General features: G+C 39.6%; 2 protein-coding genes, 1 long non-coding RNA gene and 2 pseudogenes across 4 annotated transcripts; 2 read left to right on the top strand and 3 right to left on the bottom strand.

The window, feature by feature from the left end:
* Positions 1-1265: 1265 nt before the first annotated feature.
* On the top strand, positions 1266-4289 carry LOC126585641 (chloroplast envelope quinone oxidoreductase homolog). 2 transcript variants are annotated; one of them, XR_007610607.1, is made up of 5 exons: positions 1266-1494; positions 1830-1971; positions 2418-2509; positions 2962-4169; positions 4217-4289. XR_007610607.1 is itself a non-coding variant. In XM_050250110.1 (4 exons), the coding sequence occupies exons 1-4, from the start codon at positions 1429-1431 to the stop codon at positions 3649-3651; spliced, it is 990 nt and encodes a 329-aa protein (XP_050106067.1). In that variant the 5' UTR covers positions 1266-1428; the 3' UTR covers positions 3652-4289. The 2 variants fall into 2 exon arrangements, 1 of the variants encoding a protein (XP_050106067.1); XM_050250110.1 differs by having other exon boundaries at positions 2962-4289.
* Positions 4290-4319: 30 nt separating this feature from the next.
* LOC126585642 (chloroplast envelope quinone oxidoreductase homolog) lies at positions 4320-6647 on the bottom strand. The gene is made up of 4 exons (XM_050250111.1): positions 6175-6647; positions 5817-5958; positions 5436-5527; positions 4320-5345 (listed from the first exon to the last, which is right to left on the bottom strand). The coding sequence occupies exons 1-4, from the start codon at positions 6238-6240 to the stop codon at positions 4656-4658; spliced, it is 990 nt and encodes a 329-aa protein (XP_050106068.1). The 5' UTR covers positions 6241-6647; the 3' UTR covers positions 4320-4655.
* LOC126585653 (uncharacterized) lies at positions 5445-5807 on the top strand. Its single transcript, XR_007610614.1, has 2 exons — positions 5445-5570; positions 5660-5807. It is a non-coding gene; the product is annotated as an uncharacterized LOC126585653 (long non-coding RNA).
* Positions 6648-6901: 254 nt separating the features above from the next.
* Positions 6902-13152, bottom strand: LOC126585640 (chloroplast envelope quinone oxidoreductase homolog; annotated as a pseudogene).
* Positions 13153-17372: 4220 nt separating this feature from the next.
* Positions 17373-19108, bottom strand: LOC126585646 (quinone-oxidoreductase homolog, chloroplastic-like; annotated as a pseudogene).

Genomic DNA, 19108 nt, shown 5'->3' with positions numbered 1-19108 from the left:
ACTAGCTGAAGAGAAGAAGAGGAAGGAAAAAAATATGTTGCCCACATTAAGGATGAAATTACCTTTTTTCTCCTTGCCATGTGTTGTGCACATGACCAAGATGGATAGAAAATTGGATGAAAATTTCTAATATCTAATGCAAGGGGGGAAATTAGCCAATTGTAAAAGTTCAAGGGGTAATCGGCTAAAATTAAAGTTTACGTAGAAAATTGACCAATTATAAAAGTTTAAGAGGTGATTGGCTAAAATTAAAGTTAGGGAGACAATTAACAGCTCTTTGCAAATCGACAAATACTTCTTTATTTACTTTATTTGTTTAATTTGATTTTTAATGTTTTTTGTGTTGGAGATTTTTATTGTCTTTAAATGTTAATTTATATATTATCTTGCACATATGGCAATCATAACAAGCCAAAACTCCAATGCAAAGACTCAAATATTAAACCTATACTTTCATATTTGGGTCCCAAAAAAGTGGTGAATTTATGTATTTTGATTTTTTTTTCCTAATGCAAAGACTGAAATCTTAAGACTCATTGTCTTTCCATTGGAGAAGAAAAATTGAACTCAAAACTCATATGAGTTTTAACAATTTAGTTATGTGCATTGGAGATGATTGAACTTAAAACTCAAATTTCATTTTTCTTAGTTACATAATTTCATTTTTAGTTTGAATGGGCTCCACGTTGGACTCAAATATCACTTTGAAACTCAAATTGGGGGTCTCACTTTGCCTTACAACCCTAATATGAGTTTTAATTTCCATGCGCATTGGAGATGTTTTGTCTTGTATTCGGACTTAAATAAAATTTGAGTTCTCCATTGGAGATACTCTAAGCGAAGTTAACAATTTTATTGACATAACTAATGATATAGGGGTGTGATATCCACACACCACATTTTACTTCTCACATACATTTTTAAATTTCAATCGTCGGATTGAATGAATTGAAGAAGATCAACGGACATAGATTATCAAGAAGTGTGTGAGAAGTAAAATGAGCTGTGTGGATAGCACACCCCCATGATATATTGCAAAGTGGTGCAAACATTAAGTTTCAGAATGTAAAGTGGCGTAAATTAAGTTTCAGGGACAAAATAATATTTTAGGGGATAAATGGGAAAATAAAAGGTCAACAAGAATACAAGGTCGACAAAATACTGACTAACGTGTCTGAGTTTGTTCCACAATAGACGTGGGCTAATGAGTCATTTCACATGCTTGACAGTGTTTTACAGTACCAAAGCTATTAGGTGTTCCGGAGTTCCCGGATGCCCAGCAGTGTTGTACTGTTTTGTGCCAAAGATACAAAAGATAATGCACCAACGACTGAAGGATAAGCTCCGTACTTCATAAAATCTGGGAGGAGCTTCAAGCGTCTGTCGGCTCTTCGAAACGTTTAAGGTTGCAGTGGCAACTGCGAGACTATGGCCAATGAGATCATGCATGCGGTTCAGTACGACAGCTATGGCGGAGGACCTTCTGGCTTAAAGGTTATTCTTTTCGATTTTCCACCTTCTTCGTCTTCGAATTTGAAAATGAACTGCAACCCCATTTCGATTGCGAGTACCTGATTGATTCATTGAAATTTTGGGGAGGAAAAGATACAGTGATTGGTTTTCTTTCTCACGTTTATTGTTTTTATTAGGAAACGAGAATCTGAGAGATTCTTGAATCACGTGATGAGAGATATACTGACAGGAAATATACTCCGTCACTAGGTTTTGTTATCGAGAAAATTACCATTTGCATATGCTAATGGTAAACCAAGTTGTTGGTCTATTTTGTGGACGCATAGCATTTTGTCATGACATTGGCCTTATTGCAGCATGTTGAAGTTCCGATTCCAAATCCGAGCAAGGATGAGGTGTTGCTGAAGGTGGAGGCAGCCAGTCTAAACCCATTTGATTGGAAAGTTCAGAAGGGCATGCTGTGGCCTTTTTTGCCTAGCAGGTTTCCGAACATACCGGGTAATTTGGTTTTGCTGTCTTGAGACACTCTGCTACTTAGGGGATCCTTTTCGTGTTTATATGTCTTGACTTATGCTACATTCCGTGTATTATTTGATCTTCTTCTTGAAAAAAGTAGGATGGATGTTCGATACTTGCTTAAACACGTTGATACTTTGCGTTTGAATGCACTGTTTTCTTGTTCATTTGGTCTAATAAACTTTCTGCATTGGCCTTTTTGTGTTTCCTGGGAGAGATTCTCACATGAAACCATTGATATCCAGCATGATGAGAGGGGCAGAGAGTAAAGAGATATGCAACGGATAGCAACGTTTTTCAAAGGGAAGGGGGTGGGGGTGCACCTTTTAAGATGAGATAAAATGGTTTATGTAGAAGTTTTCACAGGACCACATTTTCTGAGAAGTCGTTTTGTTAACCGAAGATATTCCTTGCTGGAACTGGAACAGGTACCGATGTGGCAGGAGAGGTTGTAAGGGTAGGCCCTGGAGTTAAAAATTTCAAAGCTGGTGACAAAGTTGTTGCAATGGTTAACCCTCGTGTAAGTTCCCCTATATATCAGCTCACTTTCTCAGTTTCACTTGAAATTCTTCGAATTTAGTATTCGTTCTTGGCGAAGCACAATTTAGCTGAAAGGATAACATAATTCAGAAAAAAGGGTATTAAGCTTCCATATATAACTTAACTTAGAGCTATTAATTTCATAATGATCTCTGAATAATTATTAACCAATTTGAAAACTAGTATCCATTTGTTCCAATCTGAATTGTTGTATTTGTAAGCCCTCGTTAACCGCTCATCGATTTTATGTGCCCCTTTCCCTAGTGTCTTTCCGGTTGGTGTGAGACTGAACATTGCGTGTAGGAATGACTCTTGATGTGCTTAATATGCAAACCTGGTGACAGAATGTGTCACCTATATATGTAATGCGTCTTTCATTGATACATACCATGTCCGTTTTGACTGATTATATTCTTCGATGATGAATCATAGAATGGAGGTGGACTAGCTGAACTTGCCGTGACAATGAAGAGTCTGACCGTTGCAAGGCCACCGGAAGTTTCAGCAGCCACTGCTGTAGGATTACCCGTTGCTGGTCTCACAGCTCACCAGGCCCTTGTACAACCTGCAGGGATCAAGCTTGATGGAAGTGGTCAGCAAGCAAACATTCTGATCACAGCTGCTTCAGGCGGTGTAGGACTCTATGCGGTTCAACTGGCAAAACTCGGAAACACTCATGTTACAGCCACTTGTGGTGCGCGCAACATTGAACTGGTCAAGAGCCTAGGGGCTGATGAGGTTATTGACTATAAGACCCCAGAAGGTGCAGCTCTTAAGAGTCCATCCGGTCGAAAATATGATGCTGTGATCCACTGTGCAACAGGCATTCCTTGGTCAACTTTTGAGCCTAATTTGAGTGCGAACGGTAAGGTAATAGATATTACTCCCACCCTCGGTTCTGTGGCAAGCTTTGCATTGAAGAAACTTACCTTTTCCAAAAAGCAATTGGTGCCACTGCTCTTATCTCCTAAGGCCGATAACCTTGATTATCTTGTTAAGTTGGTGAAAGAAGGGAAGCTCAAGACGATAATTGATTCAAAGTATCCCCTGGCCAAGGCAGAGGACGCTTGGGCTAAAAGCATGGATGGCCATGCTACCGGAAAGATAATTGTGGAGCCTTAGTTTTGACCATGCTATGCTTTGAATTGCCCAGTGTTATGTAGTTATATGAGAAGTTTGAGTATTATTTCAAAGGAAAACTAATGAAAAGGGCTTGAAAACTTTGAGTTTTAATGATAAGGACAAAATAAAGGGTAAAGTGAATAGTACCAGGATTGACTTTTTAGTGTAAAAATGTGGTTTTTCGTTAAAGTGAACAGTACCGGGTGCTTTTCGTTAAAGTTCCCTTATTTCAATGGTGTTTATTCACCAAAGCACTATGATGCATTCCTCATCATCATCGTCGTCGTCGTCATCCTCACTGCCTCCATCGTCATAGTAGTCGCTTGATGTGTTAGCTTGCTTGGTCGGGTTTTTTGTCATTCGTGGTGTATAGAAAGATGGTAATGATGGGTTTGTTCTTGGTGTTATTGACGATAAGACTATACTTAATGCTCTATGCAAGAATGGGTTTGTGCAGTCTGCTGAAATGTTTGTGCGTAGGGTTTTAGAACTCGGGTTCCAGTTGGAAGCCCGTATTTGTACTTGTTTTGGTGTTTGATGTAATGCCTAAAAGTGAAAGCTCTAGACCTGATTTTGCGATGTACTTGATTGTGATTCTTGGTTGTCTCAATTTATGGTCAATAGTAAGTTCATTTCAACTCGAGCTATCTAGTTAACTCAACAGGACAGAGCAAAACACAGTATTATACATCGTTGAATTGCAGTACTTGAACTTTAATTTACAGTCCCCAAAAAAGTGCATCAAGTGCACAGACGGGACGGAACGGAGAAGGAGCAAAGATGCTCTTGGATGGAAACAAGGAGGAAGAAGAAGGAGACAGAGAGGTTATAATTTTGTGTTCCACGGATGTGGAACGAGTTGTTCCAGGGGTGAGACAGAACGAAAATTCATCCAAAATTCGTCCCGTTGAACAACGCGTTCCACCCGTTTTAGGCGCACCAAATGTAGGACGTAACGCCTCGTCCCACTCTGTTCCGTCCCGTCCCACGTACCAAACGGTACCTTAAAGCTCCAAAATGATCTTCCCTGTAGCGTGGCCCTCGATACTCTTAATCCAAGCATCTTCAGCCTTGCTGAGAGAATGCTTCGAGTCGATCACTGCCTTGAGCTTCTTTTCCTTCACCAAGCTAACAAGAAACTCCAGGTTCGCACCCTTGGGAATCATGAGCAGTGGCACCAACTGCTTCTTTGAGAAGGTGAGTTTCTTCACGACAAAAGTAGCGAAAGAACTCGTAGTCGGAGCAATGTCTATAACCTTCCCTTTTGCACTCAAACTAGGCTCAAAAGTTGACCAAGGAATGCCTTTTGCACAATTGATTACGAAATCATATTTTCGTCCAGACGGGCTCTTTAGAGCTGCCCCATCCTCGGTCTTGTAGTCAAGAACCTCATCTGCCCCTAAGCTCTTGACCAATTCGATGTTACGCGCTCCACATGTGGCTGTAACGTGAGTATTTCCGAGCTTTGCTAGTTGGACTGCATAGTGTCCCACGCCTCCAGAGGCAGCAGTGATCAATATGTTCTTATTTTGACCTGTTCCGTCAAGCTTGATCCCTGCACATTGGGTGAGAGCTTGGTGAGCCGTGAGGCCAGCAACAGGTAAGCATGCGCCTTCGGCAGCTGAAACTTCAGGTGGCCTAGCAACCATTAATCTCTCATTAGTTACAGCAAACTCAGCCAGTCCTCCTCCACTCTGTCAAACACACGAACTTTAAATGTGAGGATCCTAGGGATAAACAAGTAGCTCTTAAAGTAAAGGGGAATAAGTCGATCGAGCACTTACGAAATGGCTGAGCAGTACAACAACTTTGTCTCCGACTTTGAACTTTTTGGCACCTTGTCCAACTTCTACAACCTCTCCGGCCACATCAGTTACTGGTCATGCATGACGCGAGAGATAGAAGAGAATAAACAACAGGTTAGATTAAAGATTTTGCTCTATAGATAGCAGCCTAAAGCTCAAAGACATCCCAAGACAACTCATCTTTCAACATAATTTTGTTGCAGAATCCTACAAATCCGTCTACCCACACAACGCTCGAAATGCGTTCCATGTAAGAATCGAGCACAAATGAGAGATTATATTTGGTGTTCTGCATAAATTTTATTTACAAATGTTAAACAAGTACAATAAGATCACAAATAACATGAAAAACTGAATTACCAGGTATTTGAGGGAATTTTCTGGGGAAAAGAGGCCGCAGCTCGCCTTTCTGAATTTTCCAATCAACTGGATTGAGACTAGCTGCTTCCAATTTCAGCAAAACCTCATTCTTCTTCGGGGCGGGAATCGGAACCTCAACATGCTGTACCAAATAAAACTCATTTGTGTTCGATTACGAACCATTTCAACTCAATCCTTAAACAGTTTCCTAGCAGGTTGTACTTGTTACATGATTAACTACTAATTATAAATAAGTTACCACGAAAATCAAATTAAACACTGATGGCATAGAAACTCGATTATTCTCATGCTAAAGCATAGAACTTTTTAACTTTTTTTTGGGGCCATCAGAAATCACCTTCAAACCAGCTGCTCCTCCGCCATAGCTGTCGTACTGAACCGCATGCATAAGCTTCGCCGCCATGGCTGATCATGCACACGCAGAGACAGAGTAATAGAGAGAGAGAGAGAGAGAGAGAGAGAGAGAGAGAGAGAGAGAAAGTGTGCAGATTTCTGGAATTTAGTTTTTTGAGTTTTATGGATATAAATGACAGACTGAGGACGTACACATTGTTTTCTTCACTTCATTACCTGTTTTTTTTTTTTTTTTTTTTGTACTTGTAATAAATACAAAAACAAGAATACATGGATTATGTCCAATACGATAAACCAAAACTTGCTAAAGTTTCAGAAAGAATCCACCTTTGTAATTCTTTATTTTGTCCAACCACCCTTGTAATTCATTAAGTGCAAAGTTATATCACGAAAAACCCCGATTAGTTAGTAATGAAATTATTTCGTGTTAAAGAACTTCATTAGGTTTCCGATGTGGGACATATGCTTCAACAAAAATTTAAAGTAATTGGTTTGCCTTGCTTTAATAGTCAACTATGATAGCCACTCTCACATAGTACTACGGTTTAGTGGTATTTATCTTCATTTGTAAGTGAGAGATCTTAAGTTCAATTCTCACCCAATGCGAATTTGAACCACATTATTATTAGCCCATTGTGAGGCTAAGCACACTCCCTCCCCGTAGTGTAGATAATATCGTTTGTTAAAAATAAATAGTCAACCATGACTAATTTGTTTTTAAAAATCATCTATTATTCCTAGTGGATTGTTATTATGATTCTTGTAATTTAAAAGGAAAAGTTATTTGTATTCTTAATCACACATAAAACAAGATCACACGCATAGAATAATTCTTAATCACACATAAAACAAGATCACACACATATAATAATTCCTAATCTCACATAAAACAAGATGACTCTCATGCTTTGTTTGTAACATCAGCAAATGCATACAATTAGTCCCAACAAAATCTGTTCACTTAAGGCTCCACAATGATCTTCCCTGTGCATTGGCTATTGAGTCTCTTAGCCCAAGCATCTTCAGCCTTGCTCAGAGGATGCTTTGAGTCGATCACCGTCTTGAGCTTTCCTTCCTTCACCAACTTCACAAGACAATCCAGGTTCTCAGCCTTTGCATTTATCATCAGCGGCACCATCTTCTTCTTGGAGAAGGTGATTTTCTTCAGAACAAAAGTGAACAATGAACTTGCACCCGGAGTAAGGTCTATAACCAGCCCTCTTTTGCTCAAATTTGGCTCGAAAATCGACCAAGGAATCGCTGACGATGCGCTGTGGATTACGAAATCATATTTCCGATCTGATGGGCTCTTTAGGGCTGCCCCATCAGGTGTGTTGTAGTCAAGGACCTCGTCTGCCCCTAAGCTCTTGACCAATTCAATGTTTCTTGTTCCACAAGTAGCTGTTACATGAATGTTTCCGAGCTTTGCTAGCTGGACTGCGTAGAGACCAACTCCACCAGAGGCACCGGTGATGAGTATGTTCTTATGCTGGCCAGTTCCATCCAACTTGATACCTGCAGCTTCGGTTAGAGCCTGGAGAGCTGTGAGGCCAGCCATTGGTAGGCCTGAACCTTCAGCCGCTGAAACTTCAGGCGGCCTCAGCACTGTCGAGGTCTCACTTACTGCAGCATACTCAGCCAATCCACCTCCATCCTATCGGTTTGTAACATGACAACAATAATTGAAGTGAGGCATTTGGTCACGAACACATGAATTTTGTAAGTGAAACTTGGCATCTTCAAAATACTTACACCATAGGGGAGTATTGCCACAACTTTGTCACCTACTTTGAACTTTTGGACGTCTCGTCCAACTTCTACAATCTCTCCGGCCACATCGGTACCTGTCCCCTCATATGAACCATCCAAAGTTAGCACATCAACTACTGCCTAAGACTAGAAGACATCGAATATGCATAAATGACGAAACAGCTCATAATACTTCAACCTAGGGAAAGATGTTTGTGTCAAACTCCAACTAATGCATCGTCCCTTGTATTCTCACAACAAATGTTCCACATATGAATTGGTAAGTAAAGATTTTCGGGTTAATTTCAGAATTTTTTAGAACAATCACAGTTTTCAGAAATACTTTATTCTTCTCCATATATATTGATATCCCCGATAAATTACAAATATGTACATATACTTGAGTCAAAATAAACAAACAAGAGGGAGCCTTCACAAAGGTTGCTTAGGAGAAGTCTCAGCAGTCGGTAGAGCCCCAGAAAGAGAAGGCACCGGAGGGGGATCATTCGGAGCCTCAGTACTGGACAGAACCCTAGAAGGAGGAGGCATCAGATGTTGATCATTTGGAGCTTCATTAAGCGGTACAGCCCCAGAAGATGAAGGCAATAAATGCCTTTGGAACAAACCCACAAATCTCTGATGATCAAGTAAAACCTGACCATCAGATTCCTTCATCTGGTCAAGCTTCCTCCTCATTTTTGTAGCATAGTCATGTGCGAGCCGGTGCAACTGTTTATTCTCAAGCTTGAGCCCTCTAATCTCCTGTTTGAGACTCATCACTTCAGCCGCCAATGATTCAATTTGGCGGGTTCGAGCAAATAGGCGTTGGGCCATATTAGACACAGAACCTGCACACTGAACACTGAGAGCCAGAGAATCCTTAACAGCCAACTCATCAGATCGTTTGGAAAGTAGTGTGTTATCTTTGGGAGTGAGAAGGTTCCTGGCCACTACCGCAGCGGTCATATCATTCTTCATCACGGAATCCCTAACGGTAAGAGGACCAGTAGGGGAGACGAAGGATGGGCGCCATATGTTGTCTGGAGAAGGCGAGGCTACCTCTTCAACAAGGTTCAAGTCAAAACGACGGTCGGAGGGGCCAGACATTTTCAAAGGTGTTGAAGAGAGAAGAGGTCGGACAAATCAAGATCTTAGAAGTGCAAGAATGGAGCTTCTACTGGTGGATATTCAAGTGTGCTTTGGAACTTAATGTCAGCCCCTATAAAAATCTGCACTCGACGAAGCTTCAGAAATCGAAGAGGCGCCTGCTCAGAAATCGAAGAGGCGTTTTCTTTCTCAAAAGCTGGGCTGCTCAGAGACCACGAGGGTCGATCTCAGAAATCGAAGAGGCGTTTGCTTTCTCAAAAGCTGGGCTGCTCAAAGACCACGAAGGCCGATCTCAGAAATCGAAGAGGCTTTCTTTCTCAAAAGCTGGGCTGCTCAGAGACCACGAGGGCCAATCTCAGAAATCGAAGAGGCACCTACTTTTCCAGCCTTGTCAGCACCTGTCCCACGCACACTCAGCTTTGCGGAAATTATGGGCATTCTGTCGAAGATTTCTGGTGAAGTAGAAAGCACATGAATCGTACTGTTCAATCACCCACTTCCCACACGCAACAGTAGCTCATGGGTACCACAGATAACTTTGCCAAAGTTCTCTGACAAAGTTGAGACACGTGAAGCTTGCAGCTCCCACTACATCGCTCTGACCAAGAAGGGTAAAAGAATAGCAAAGAAACAACACTAACAAAGTTTAGACACATAAATTTTGAAGGTCTAGCTACCATATTATTACCCACAAAGGTAAAGGAACAGTACCACTGCTGGATAATTGGAAAGTCTCGGTGTGTCAACCTCTAGCAAACATGCCCAACCTTTACTCACATTCGAGAAAACACTCCCAACAAGATTGCTTGCTCCAAAATCGAAGAGGCACCGCCCTCCGAATCTCGAGAGCCAGACTCCCAACATGATTACTTTCTAAAAAATCGAAGAGAGGGTAAAGGAACAGTACCACTGCTGGATAATTGGAAAGTCCCTGTGTGTCAACCTTTGTGCTTCGTGGCAAGGTAGACTAGCAAACATGCCCAACCTTTACTCACATTCGAGAAAACACTCCCAACAAGATTGCTTGCTCCAAAATCGAAGAGGCACCGCCCTCCGAATCTCGAGAGCCAGACTCCCAACATGATTACTTTCTCAAAAATCGAAGAGACACCGCTCTCCGAATCTCGAGAGCCAGACCCCCAACAAGATTGCTTTCTCAAAAATCGAAGAGGCATCGTTCTCCGAATCTCGAGAGCTAGATCCTCGACAGGATTGCTTGTTCAAAAACCGAAGAGGCACCACTTTCCCAACTTCAAGAGCTGGATCTCCTTGGATAAAGCTTGTCTGTAATCTTCACACGCAACATCAGCTTTCCAGATACTACAGACCACTTTTTCAAAGTGCTCTGACAGAGTTAAAACATGTGAAGCTGGCAGCTCCCACTACCGTGCTATGACCAAGCAGGGTAAAGGAATAACATTATTACTTGATGTTAGGGAGACTCCTATATATGTCGACCTCCATCCCCAACGGACAGGCAGACCTGCAAAAATGCTCAACCCTTCCTCTTATCTGAGAGGGCACTCCCAACGAAGCCTTTCGAAATATTCAGCTTTCTTTCCCCCCGATAACACCTCTGTAAACAAGTTATACTAGAGCAAGAATATCTCATATCATCAGGGTTAAAAGCAAAAGTATCCCATATCATGCTTTTTCCCTGTCTTTTCCTTTGGCCTTGTTCTTACCTGCAAGACAAGGAGAATGAGAGCAATCAATCAGCACTTGGAATCAAGCTTCCAGCCAGGAACTGACTGCTTGGAACCCCTTACCTGATTACTTACCTGGCATTGCTCTCGAGTACTTATCTTCAACATCTTATGCTTCCAGGGAAGATACCGCATCTGCCTGAGGAACAGATAGGGCAAGTGAGAAGGATACAAGGAAGCATGTGGAGACAAGCGTAACAGCACACGTGCCGATACATCCACTACTCTGTCAAAAGCAAAAGTATCCTATATCAGCAGGGTCGAACGTACTTTAGATTTGATAGACTTGTTTTGACCCTCAAATTCTTCAGTCGGCCTTATACTCTGGAGGAAACCAGAAAACCCTCCAGCCCAGTTCAAGAATAAGCCTGTGGAAAGTTACTTCTTCAAAAGCAAAAGTATCCCATATCATCTCTTCTCATTTTTCTTCTCTTTATCCTTCATGCTGCCTGCAAGATAGGGAGAATGTGAACAATCAGCCGGAGCTCTGATTGCTTACCTTGTCTGTCACCTCTTTCAGCAGATCCCCTAGCTCTGCGACTTGGGGGACTCCTACTACATGGTTTGTATCGCGCTTGACCAAGCCTGAAACTACAAGTAAGCTTCAAGTGAAATTGATACATTACCTTGTGCATCTCCACCAGTTACAGATACCACCCCTGGATGGAGGAAGAGTACTTCCAGAGAAGATGCCACATCTACCTATGAGACAGATAAGGCAAGTCAAGACGATACCACACTCCGGTACTTAGAAGTTTCGTGGTTACGAGATCATTCTCCCACAATATTCCCTAATGTCATTTGTACTAAATCATTCACTTGTACTCACTAAAGGAGAGCTTGAACCTATGTACTTGTGTAAACCCTTCACAATTAATGAGAACTCATCTATTCCGTGGACGTAGCCAATCTGGGTGAACCACATACATCTTGTGTTTGCTTTCCTATCTCTATCCATTTATATACTTATCCACACTAATGACCGGAGCAATCTAGCGAAGATCACAAAAAGTGACCGTTTTCGCTATCTAGGATCTATCTTGCAAGAGAACGGAGACTTAGATGGAGATCTCAACCATAGAATACAAGCTGGATGGATGAAGTGTAAGAGTGCATCCGGCGTGTTTGTGTGACCGTCGTAGGCCACTGAAGCTCAAGGGAAAATTTTATAGGACGGCAATAAGGCCGCGATGTTGTATGGCACAGAATGTTGGGCGGTGAAGCATCAACATGTACACAAAATGGGTGTAGCGGAGATGAGGATGCTTCGTGGGAGGTATGGGCACACGAGAAAGGATAAGATTGAGAATGAGGATATCCGAGGTAAAGTAGGAGTAGCCAAAATTGAAGGAAATATGAGAGAAAATCGGTTCCGGTGGTTTGGACATGTGCAAAGAAGGCCTACTGATGCTCCGGTTCGAAAATGTGACTACGGGACAGAGGTTCAGGGCCGAAGGGGTAGAGGAAGACCTAGGAAAACTTTGGAATAGACCCTAGGAAAAGACTTGAGTACTTGGATCTAACGGAGGACATGACACAAAACCGAGCGCAATGACGTTCTAGGATTCATATAGCCGACCCCACTTAGTGGGAAAAGGCTTTGTTGTTATTGTTGTATATATATATAAGAGAACAAGATACAAGGCTAACTGAAGAACATAATGATGAATTCGGAGGGTTTTAAAGGCTCAAGGTCTTCAGTTTGTCATTGTAAAAGCAGAGTTCCTACTAATACATAGCAACCATGTTCGTGGACGGTAATCCCTCAGTAACTCTTTAAGAGCAAAAAAATTGGGAAAGTCCACTTTAAGATGACAATTAAGATCAGAGTATGTGCTATTGTGCCATACTTTCCGTTTACAAATGCCAAATAGTCCACAGGCAAAAGGGCATTACCAGGGGTGTGAGGCAGTTTTCGTGGAAAAAGCGGCCGCGCAAGGCCTTTCTGAATTTTGAAATCACTTGGATTTAGACTAGCTGCTTCGAGCTTCACCAAAACCTCCCCCTTCTTAAGAGTGAGTGGGGATTGGAATCTCCACATGCTGCAACAAACACAGAATAAATATAACAATTTATAACGGTAGCTCCAGACTAATTTAGATAGAATTAGAATATCGCTTGGATAGATCAAAGTCTCAACAAAACAAGTACATATTCGCAGCATGAAACAGTACGAATCCTCAAAGCCTTAAACCCATGTTTTGTATTAAAAGTTCAAAACATACAAAGAAAAAGGAGCAGATGAATAATTAAAAGTTCAAAACAAACCTTTAAACCAGAAGGTCCTCCGCCATAGCTTTTGTATTGAACCGCATGCATAAGCTTTGCTGCCATGGCTGCCAAACTTCCGAGACAGAGTTTGAGAAATCTGTACTTTTCTGTTGCCCTTTTGTTTTTGTTTTTGTTTTTGGTTTTGCTGCAACAATTATACTAATTCAGCCTCATTTATAGCGGTTCCAAAACTTGTTTTTGTTTTATGGTTCGACTGACTTGTTCCGGAGATAAATATAATGTGTGAAAGCTTCTTTCAGCTTGACTCTGTTGAACCGAAGAAAACGTATAGAATATAATAAAGCAATCGCGTTCTGAACTTTTAATTAATCAGCAACAATGTATTTTTCAGTTGAAGCTTTGCCTTGATCACCAAGCAAAATCTAACCACAAAGCCGAGAGATTTTTCAGTGTGACTGTCACACGAGGTGGTACACCACATGTCCTTATATAAATGGTGGAATATGTGTGTTAAAAGGTTAATAACTTAAAATTTTAAATTTTCCATCACTTATATAAAAACACATGGTATACCATCTATATTCCCGTCACAACTAAAAATTTCTCCACAAAGCTGCCCAGCCCTGCTCCTTTGGATCCCGCCACTTTAGCCCAATTGACTCACGTAAATCCAGAAGGCGGCTGGGTCTAAATTTAAATTTAACGACTAGGGGTAAGGTGCTTGTAACTCGATTAGATAAAACTTAGCATTTACCCTTGCACTCAAGATCTGGAGATACAGTGACTTATGTGGCATGCATTGTGGACAAATCATACATATAGCATGTGACTCACTAAAGTCGGGTGAGCTATTAAGAGGGACACGCTTCAACATTTGGTGGAAAGTAATTAAGAAATTGTCTTTATTAATTCTTTAATTAATTTTAGTTTAAACCAAACAAATTAATTAATCTTTTTTATACATAAAGTCAACAACCCCTTTTGCGGTCAAAGCTTCACCAAAAAAATTTCAAAAGCAACCCCAAATAATGCAGGGGTATTTTTGTCATTTTAACAATGTTTTTTTAAATAATTAATTCTTTTTGTACAATTTTTATTATTTTTTATTTTTTATGATTACCTCACAATATGCTAGCAATAATATGATTCAATCATTTGTTCATTAATTTTCTCTATTTTTAAACATGTTCAAAACATCTTAAGAGCCGTATAATGCCGGTTATAAAAAAAGGCCTTTCGCATGCGCATAATTATGTGATTAAATTAGTTGTTAAATGTTTTTTTTTTGAACAAACGATATTATCTATACTAAGGGGGAGGGGGTGGACTTAGCCTCACAATGGGCTAACAATAATGTGATTCAATCAGTTGTTTATTAAATATTATTTTCTCTATTCTTAATGTAAATTCAATAGAATGTAGAAGAAAATTGAAAGACCGATTTTATTATGTGAATTCATCTACTCTGATTGGTTCGTGAGGGATTTTTTCTAGCATGATCTAAGATTATTCATTTACTTCAAATATTTGACTTTCCTTTGATCAATTCACGCATATAAATACATTTAAAAAGTGTAAGTCACGCGTAGTACGCCGTGATTCAAAAAATGCTTTATACATACCTTCTACATGACCGTCCCACCATGCAGGTCCACATCTTATTTGAGAGCTATTGCATATGGTTGTTCGTACTCCCAGTGCAAGAATTTTCTCATTCTTGTGGGAAATCAACTTTCATATACGGGTATACTGTGATGTTTCATCTCAATGACACAATATTCGTAAGTCTTCATTCACAATTTTTGTGTCATCGATACGAAATTGCAGTGGCGGTCTACGCACGATTCAGCGATTTCTCGTTTTTGTCAGTTTTCCCCCCGGACTAAGATTCTCTCCCCTCCTCTTTCCATCTCCTTCCATCCCCTCTTCTCACATTCTCTTATTTTGTCTTTCTCTTGCTATAAAAAATTAATATAAGATATTGACATGGCTTAACCGTGACCGTTCAAATAGGAGAGGAGGGATAGGGGAGGGAAAAAACAGAGGATAGAGACCCTTCCCCCTCCCGTAATTGTCAGGAGCAGAACAAGTCACTGTGTCGACGTGCCGTGTGCATTAGACGTCTTGACGTGTATTGCTTAAGATATAAGCAACTGAAACACATCAAGTTCTATCCTAATATTTAGTCAAGGCATTCAGAAATAGGACCTGGATTGTCTGCCCTCCCCCATCTCATCCCCTTATATTTATGTAGTCATGGTTAAGCCACGTCAACATTTTATATTTCCTTTGCTTTTTGTCTTATTATTTCTATAAAAAAATCAATATAAAATGTTAACGTGACTTAACCATGACCACAAAAATAGGAGGGGATGTGAAGGGTATGGGATGCGAAGGGCAGACAATCCAGGTCTTCAGAAATATGACTTGGATTGTCTACCCTTCTCATCTCATACCCTTCCCATGTCCTCCTATATTCTGTGTTCACAGTTAAACCACATCAACATTTTATATTGATTTTTTTTAATAGAAATAATAAGACAAAAAACAATAGGAATATAAAATATTGATGTAGCTTAACCGTAATCATAAAAATAGGAGAACATGAAAAAGATATAGGATGGGAGGGCAAGCAATCCAAATTCTCATAAATAATATGTTGACAGACTCACCCAAAACCAAATTTGATTTGACGATGCTATGGCCAAATTAAAGATGAAAGGTAATTGATTTATTTGATTAAATCAAAATTATGTGATCAAGTCATATCACAAACCAAATTTGTAGTTAAGTTTAAAGATCTTTCAATTGCCTGTCGCATTCTGTTAATAGAACTGTTGGAAAATCAACACTCATTGCACGGAACACAGAATATTACATTACATGTTATTATATAAATAATAAAATATATATATTAAAAAGTTAATAACTAATATAAAAAAATTTCATTACTTATATAAAAATACTTAATGCATCCGATCACAATAAAAAATTTCTTTCTACAAATCATCTTTAAATCTTGCTTTTTTCAAAACTAAAAAATCTATAGGCCAAAACCTATCTCCATAGGTTTGTTTACCACCATCTGACCATATCACTTCCCAAGACAGGAATCACATCACCACCTTATTTTTTCAAACCATCCAACTTTCACGTGGACCTTCAAATTAGCAAAACCATTATCATGATCATAATCTAATATATCTATAATATCCTAATATTTTCATCCAAATTTTCGTGTTTTTGGATTACCGATATTTTTTTGAACTACCGATATTTTCGATATCATCGATATTTTAAACCTTGCTAAGTCACTCATGTATCTTACCATGCAATGTATAAAGTGTAAAATATTATACTAATTCATTATATATAAATGATTATGGTGTGTTTAAACTTCTTTCGTTAATTACTACATATTTTCTACCCTTACAATGTTTGCCAGCTAGCTATATAATCAACTTGAATCAGTTATATCTATCATGCAATGCATTTCCTTCCAATTTTTTTGTAATAAACTAATTGATAATTGACTAAATAAATATACTGCAAAGTTTCAATAAAAATTTCCAAGTTTTTCTTACAATTTCCGTGGTTTTTATTCAATTTTTATCGATATCAATAATATCCCGATATTTCCATCAAAATTTCCATATTTTTGGACTACGATATTTCCGATATCATCGATATTTTATACCTTGATCATGATTAGGATAAACCATGATTAAAAATCCATGCAAAGCACTCAGTCCGTTGAAGATCACGTGCAATAGGACACCGATTTAACTAAATTTCTCCATGCTTATTGAATACTTCTACAAGATAATTATTATTAAAATCCAATAGTATATTTAGGAAAATATTAAATTTTAATGGCCTCAATTAAATAGGTCAACGATGTAAAATCCAGTACAAACACCTATACTCAACATCCGCACATTTTCAAACTCTCAAAACACTCTACATACTCAAAAAACTCGCTACATTCTCTGTCACTCTCAAACACTCTACATAGAAATCTCTTTGCATTCTTTACCATACTTGTGACGAACATACACTCTACAAACTCACATGCAGAAGACTCAGAAAGCTCCCAGCATTCTTTGTCATACTCATGAAGGACATTCAAGCACCACTACAAATGCCGGTTCCTCCATCGCCTCAAGCCAAACCCTTGAGGTGTTCATTGGTTCGAGAACAAGTCACTACAACCCTCGGATCAACAACTCTACATAAATGTACGAGTGTTCTTGTTTCATTTGTTGTAAGAAACTTCGTGTTTACATATTGCTTTGCAAAGAGACTACTTTCAAGACTCGAAACCGTAGTCTTTTGGTCGCAAAAGAGCAATATTTCCGTTGTGTCAAGACTCTCGATTATTCTGAAGAAAAAAAAAATTATAATCATCATTTGAACAAACTAATTAACAGTTGAAAACGAATAATCCTAAACCTTGTCATTTATAATATCCAATCATGAAAAAAAACGAAATTATAATAATAACCACACATTATTTTTATTATTTATACAAAAATACTTTATATTCTGTTGCATAAGCCTACAATACTAAAAGGGAAAAGAGAAGAAAAATCATGAAATTAGAAATTTTGTCTGCTTAGTTGAGGCTCCAGAATGATCTTTCCCAATGCATCGGCTATTGGCTATTGAATCATCGATTCTCTTAGCCCAAGCCTCTTCAGCCTTGCTGAGAGGATCCGTCGAGTCGATCACCGTCATATTTCCGACCAGACGGGCTCGTTAGTGGTATCTTATCCGGGGTCTTGTAGTCAAGAACCTCATTTGCTCCTTAGGTATTGACCAACCCAACGTTTTTACGTGAGTGTTTCTGACTTTTGCTAGTTGGACAGTATAGAGACCTATGCCGCCAGCAGTGCCAGTGATCAGTAGTTCTTCAACTAGCCGCTTCCATCAAGCTTGATCCCTGCATCCTTGCTGAGAGCCTGGTGTGCTGAGGGACGGGTAACAGGTAAGCTGGAACCTTCAGCTGCCGAAACTTCAGGAGACCTAGCAACTACTAATTTCTCTTTGGCTGCGGCTAGCTCAGCTAGTCCACCACCATTCTATTGATATGATCAGCTACAAACACATGAACTTAATTTTATATGTGAAACTTTACGGCTTTCTAACTTCACTTCTTTTTCTAGTCGTTCCGTTCTGTCGATCGATGGTAGTATAAGAGATCCGTAACTCCCTAAAATTATTTACATAATGGTTCCTGCTTCCTACCCATAGTTAGCATGTATCTCCCCGGGTCATACTTGAGTATCACATCGTAGACCCCCACCCCAACTCTATCTTCCTTATATTCTTTTTTAATACGAGCGATAGTGGGGGTTTTGTGGGGTTGGGGGATATGGGCCCGGGGGGCACGGGTAAATACTCTTCACCAATTAAGCTACAAGCCCGTGTGAACTTGTGCATATGAAAATTACACTTCAAGAAAGGAATAAAACGTAAACTTACACTATAGCCAAGTAATGCCACAACTTTGTCACCCACCTTGAACTTCTTGACTCCTTGTCCAACCTCGACTATCTCTCCGGCTACATCAGTAACTATTACCCGCACATAATGTCATCAGCCAAAGTTAACAAAAATCAACCTATAGAACTAAGGCTCGAAGACATCGAATTCATAAATCACAAAACAGGTCTCATTGTCATTTTAGTTTCCACTGATGCAAAGGAGAATTAATTACCAGGTGTGTGTGAGGCAATTAAGTTGCATGGAAAAAACGGCGCGCAAGGCCTTTCTGAATTTTAAAATCCCCTGGATTCAGACTAGCTGCTTATAGTTTCAATAAGACCTCATCTTTCTTCGAAGTGGGGATTGGAATCTCAACATAAAAGAGCATGCCCTTGATGCACTCTTAAACAGAATTTAATCTTCTCTTGGTGTATTTGCCTTAAACATAAATGCGAAACTGAGGCCAAAATCTATATAGGAATATGTCAGAAAAAGAAAAAAGGAAACTTCTATTAATTCTACAAAAATGTTGATAGAAAACATAAGAAAATGAGCAGATAAACAATGAACCTTCAAATCAGAAGGTCCTCCGCCATATCTTTTGTACTGAATCGCCTGCATAACCTTCACTGCCAT

Source organism: Malus sylvestris, chromosome 10 (genome assembly GCF_916048215.2).
Source record: "Malus sylvestris chromosome 10, drMalSylv7.2, whole genome shotgun sequence".
Taxonomy (NCBI): Eukaryota; Viridiplantae; Streptophyta; class Magnoliopsida; order Rosales; family Rosaceae; genus Malus; species Malus sylvestris.
The sequence above is the reverse complement of the archived record's forward strand: the minus strand, read 5'-3'. Positions and strand labels throughout refer to the sequence as shown.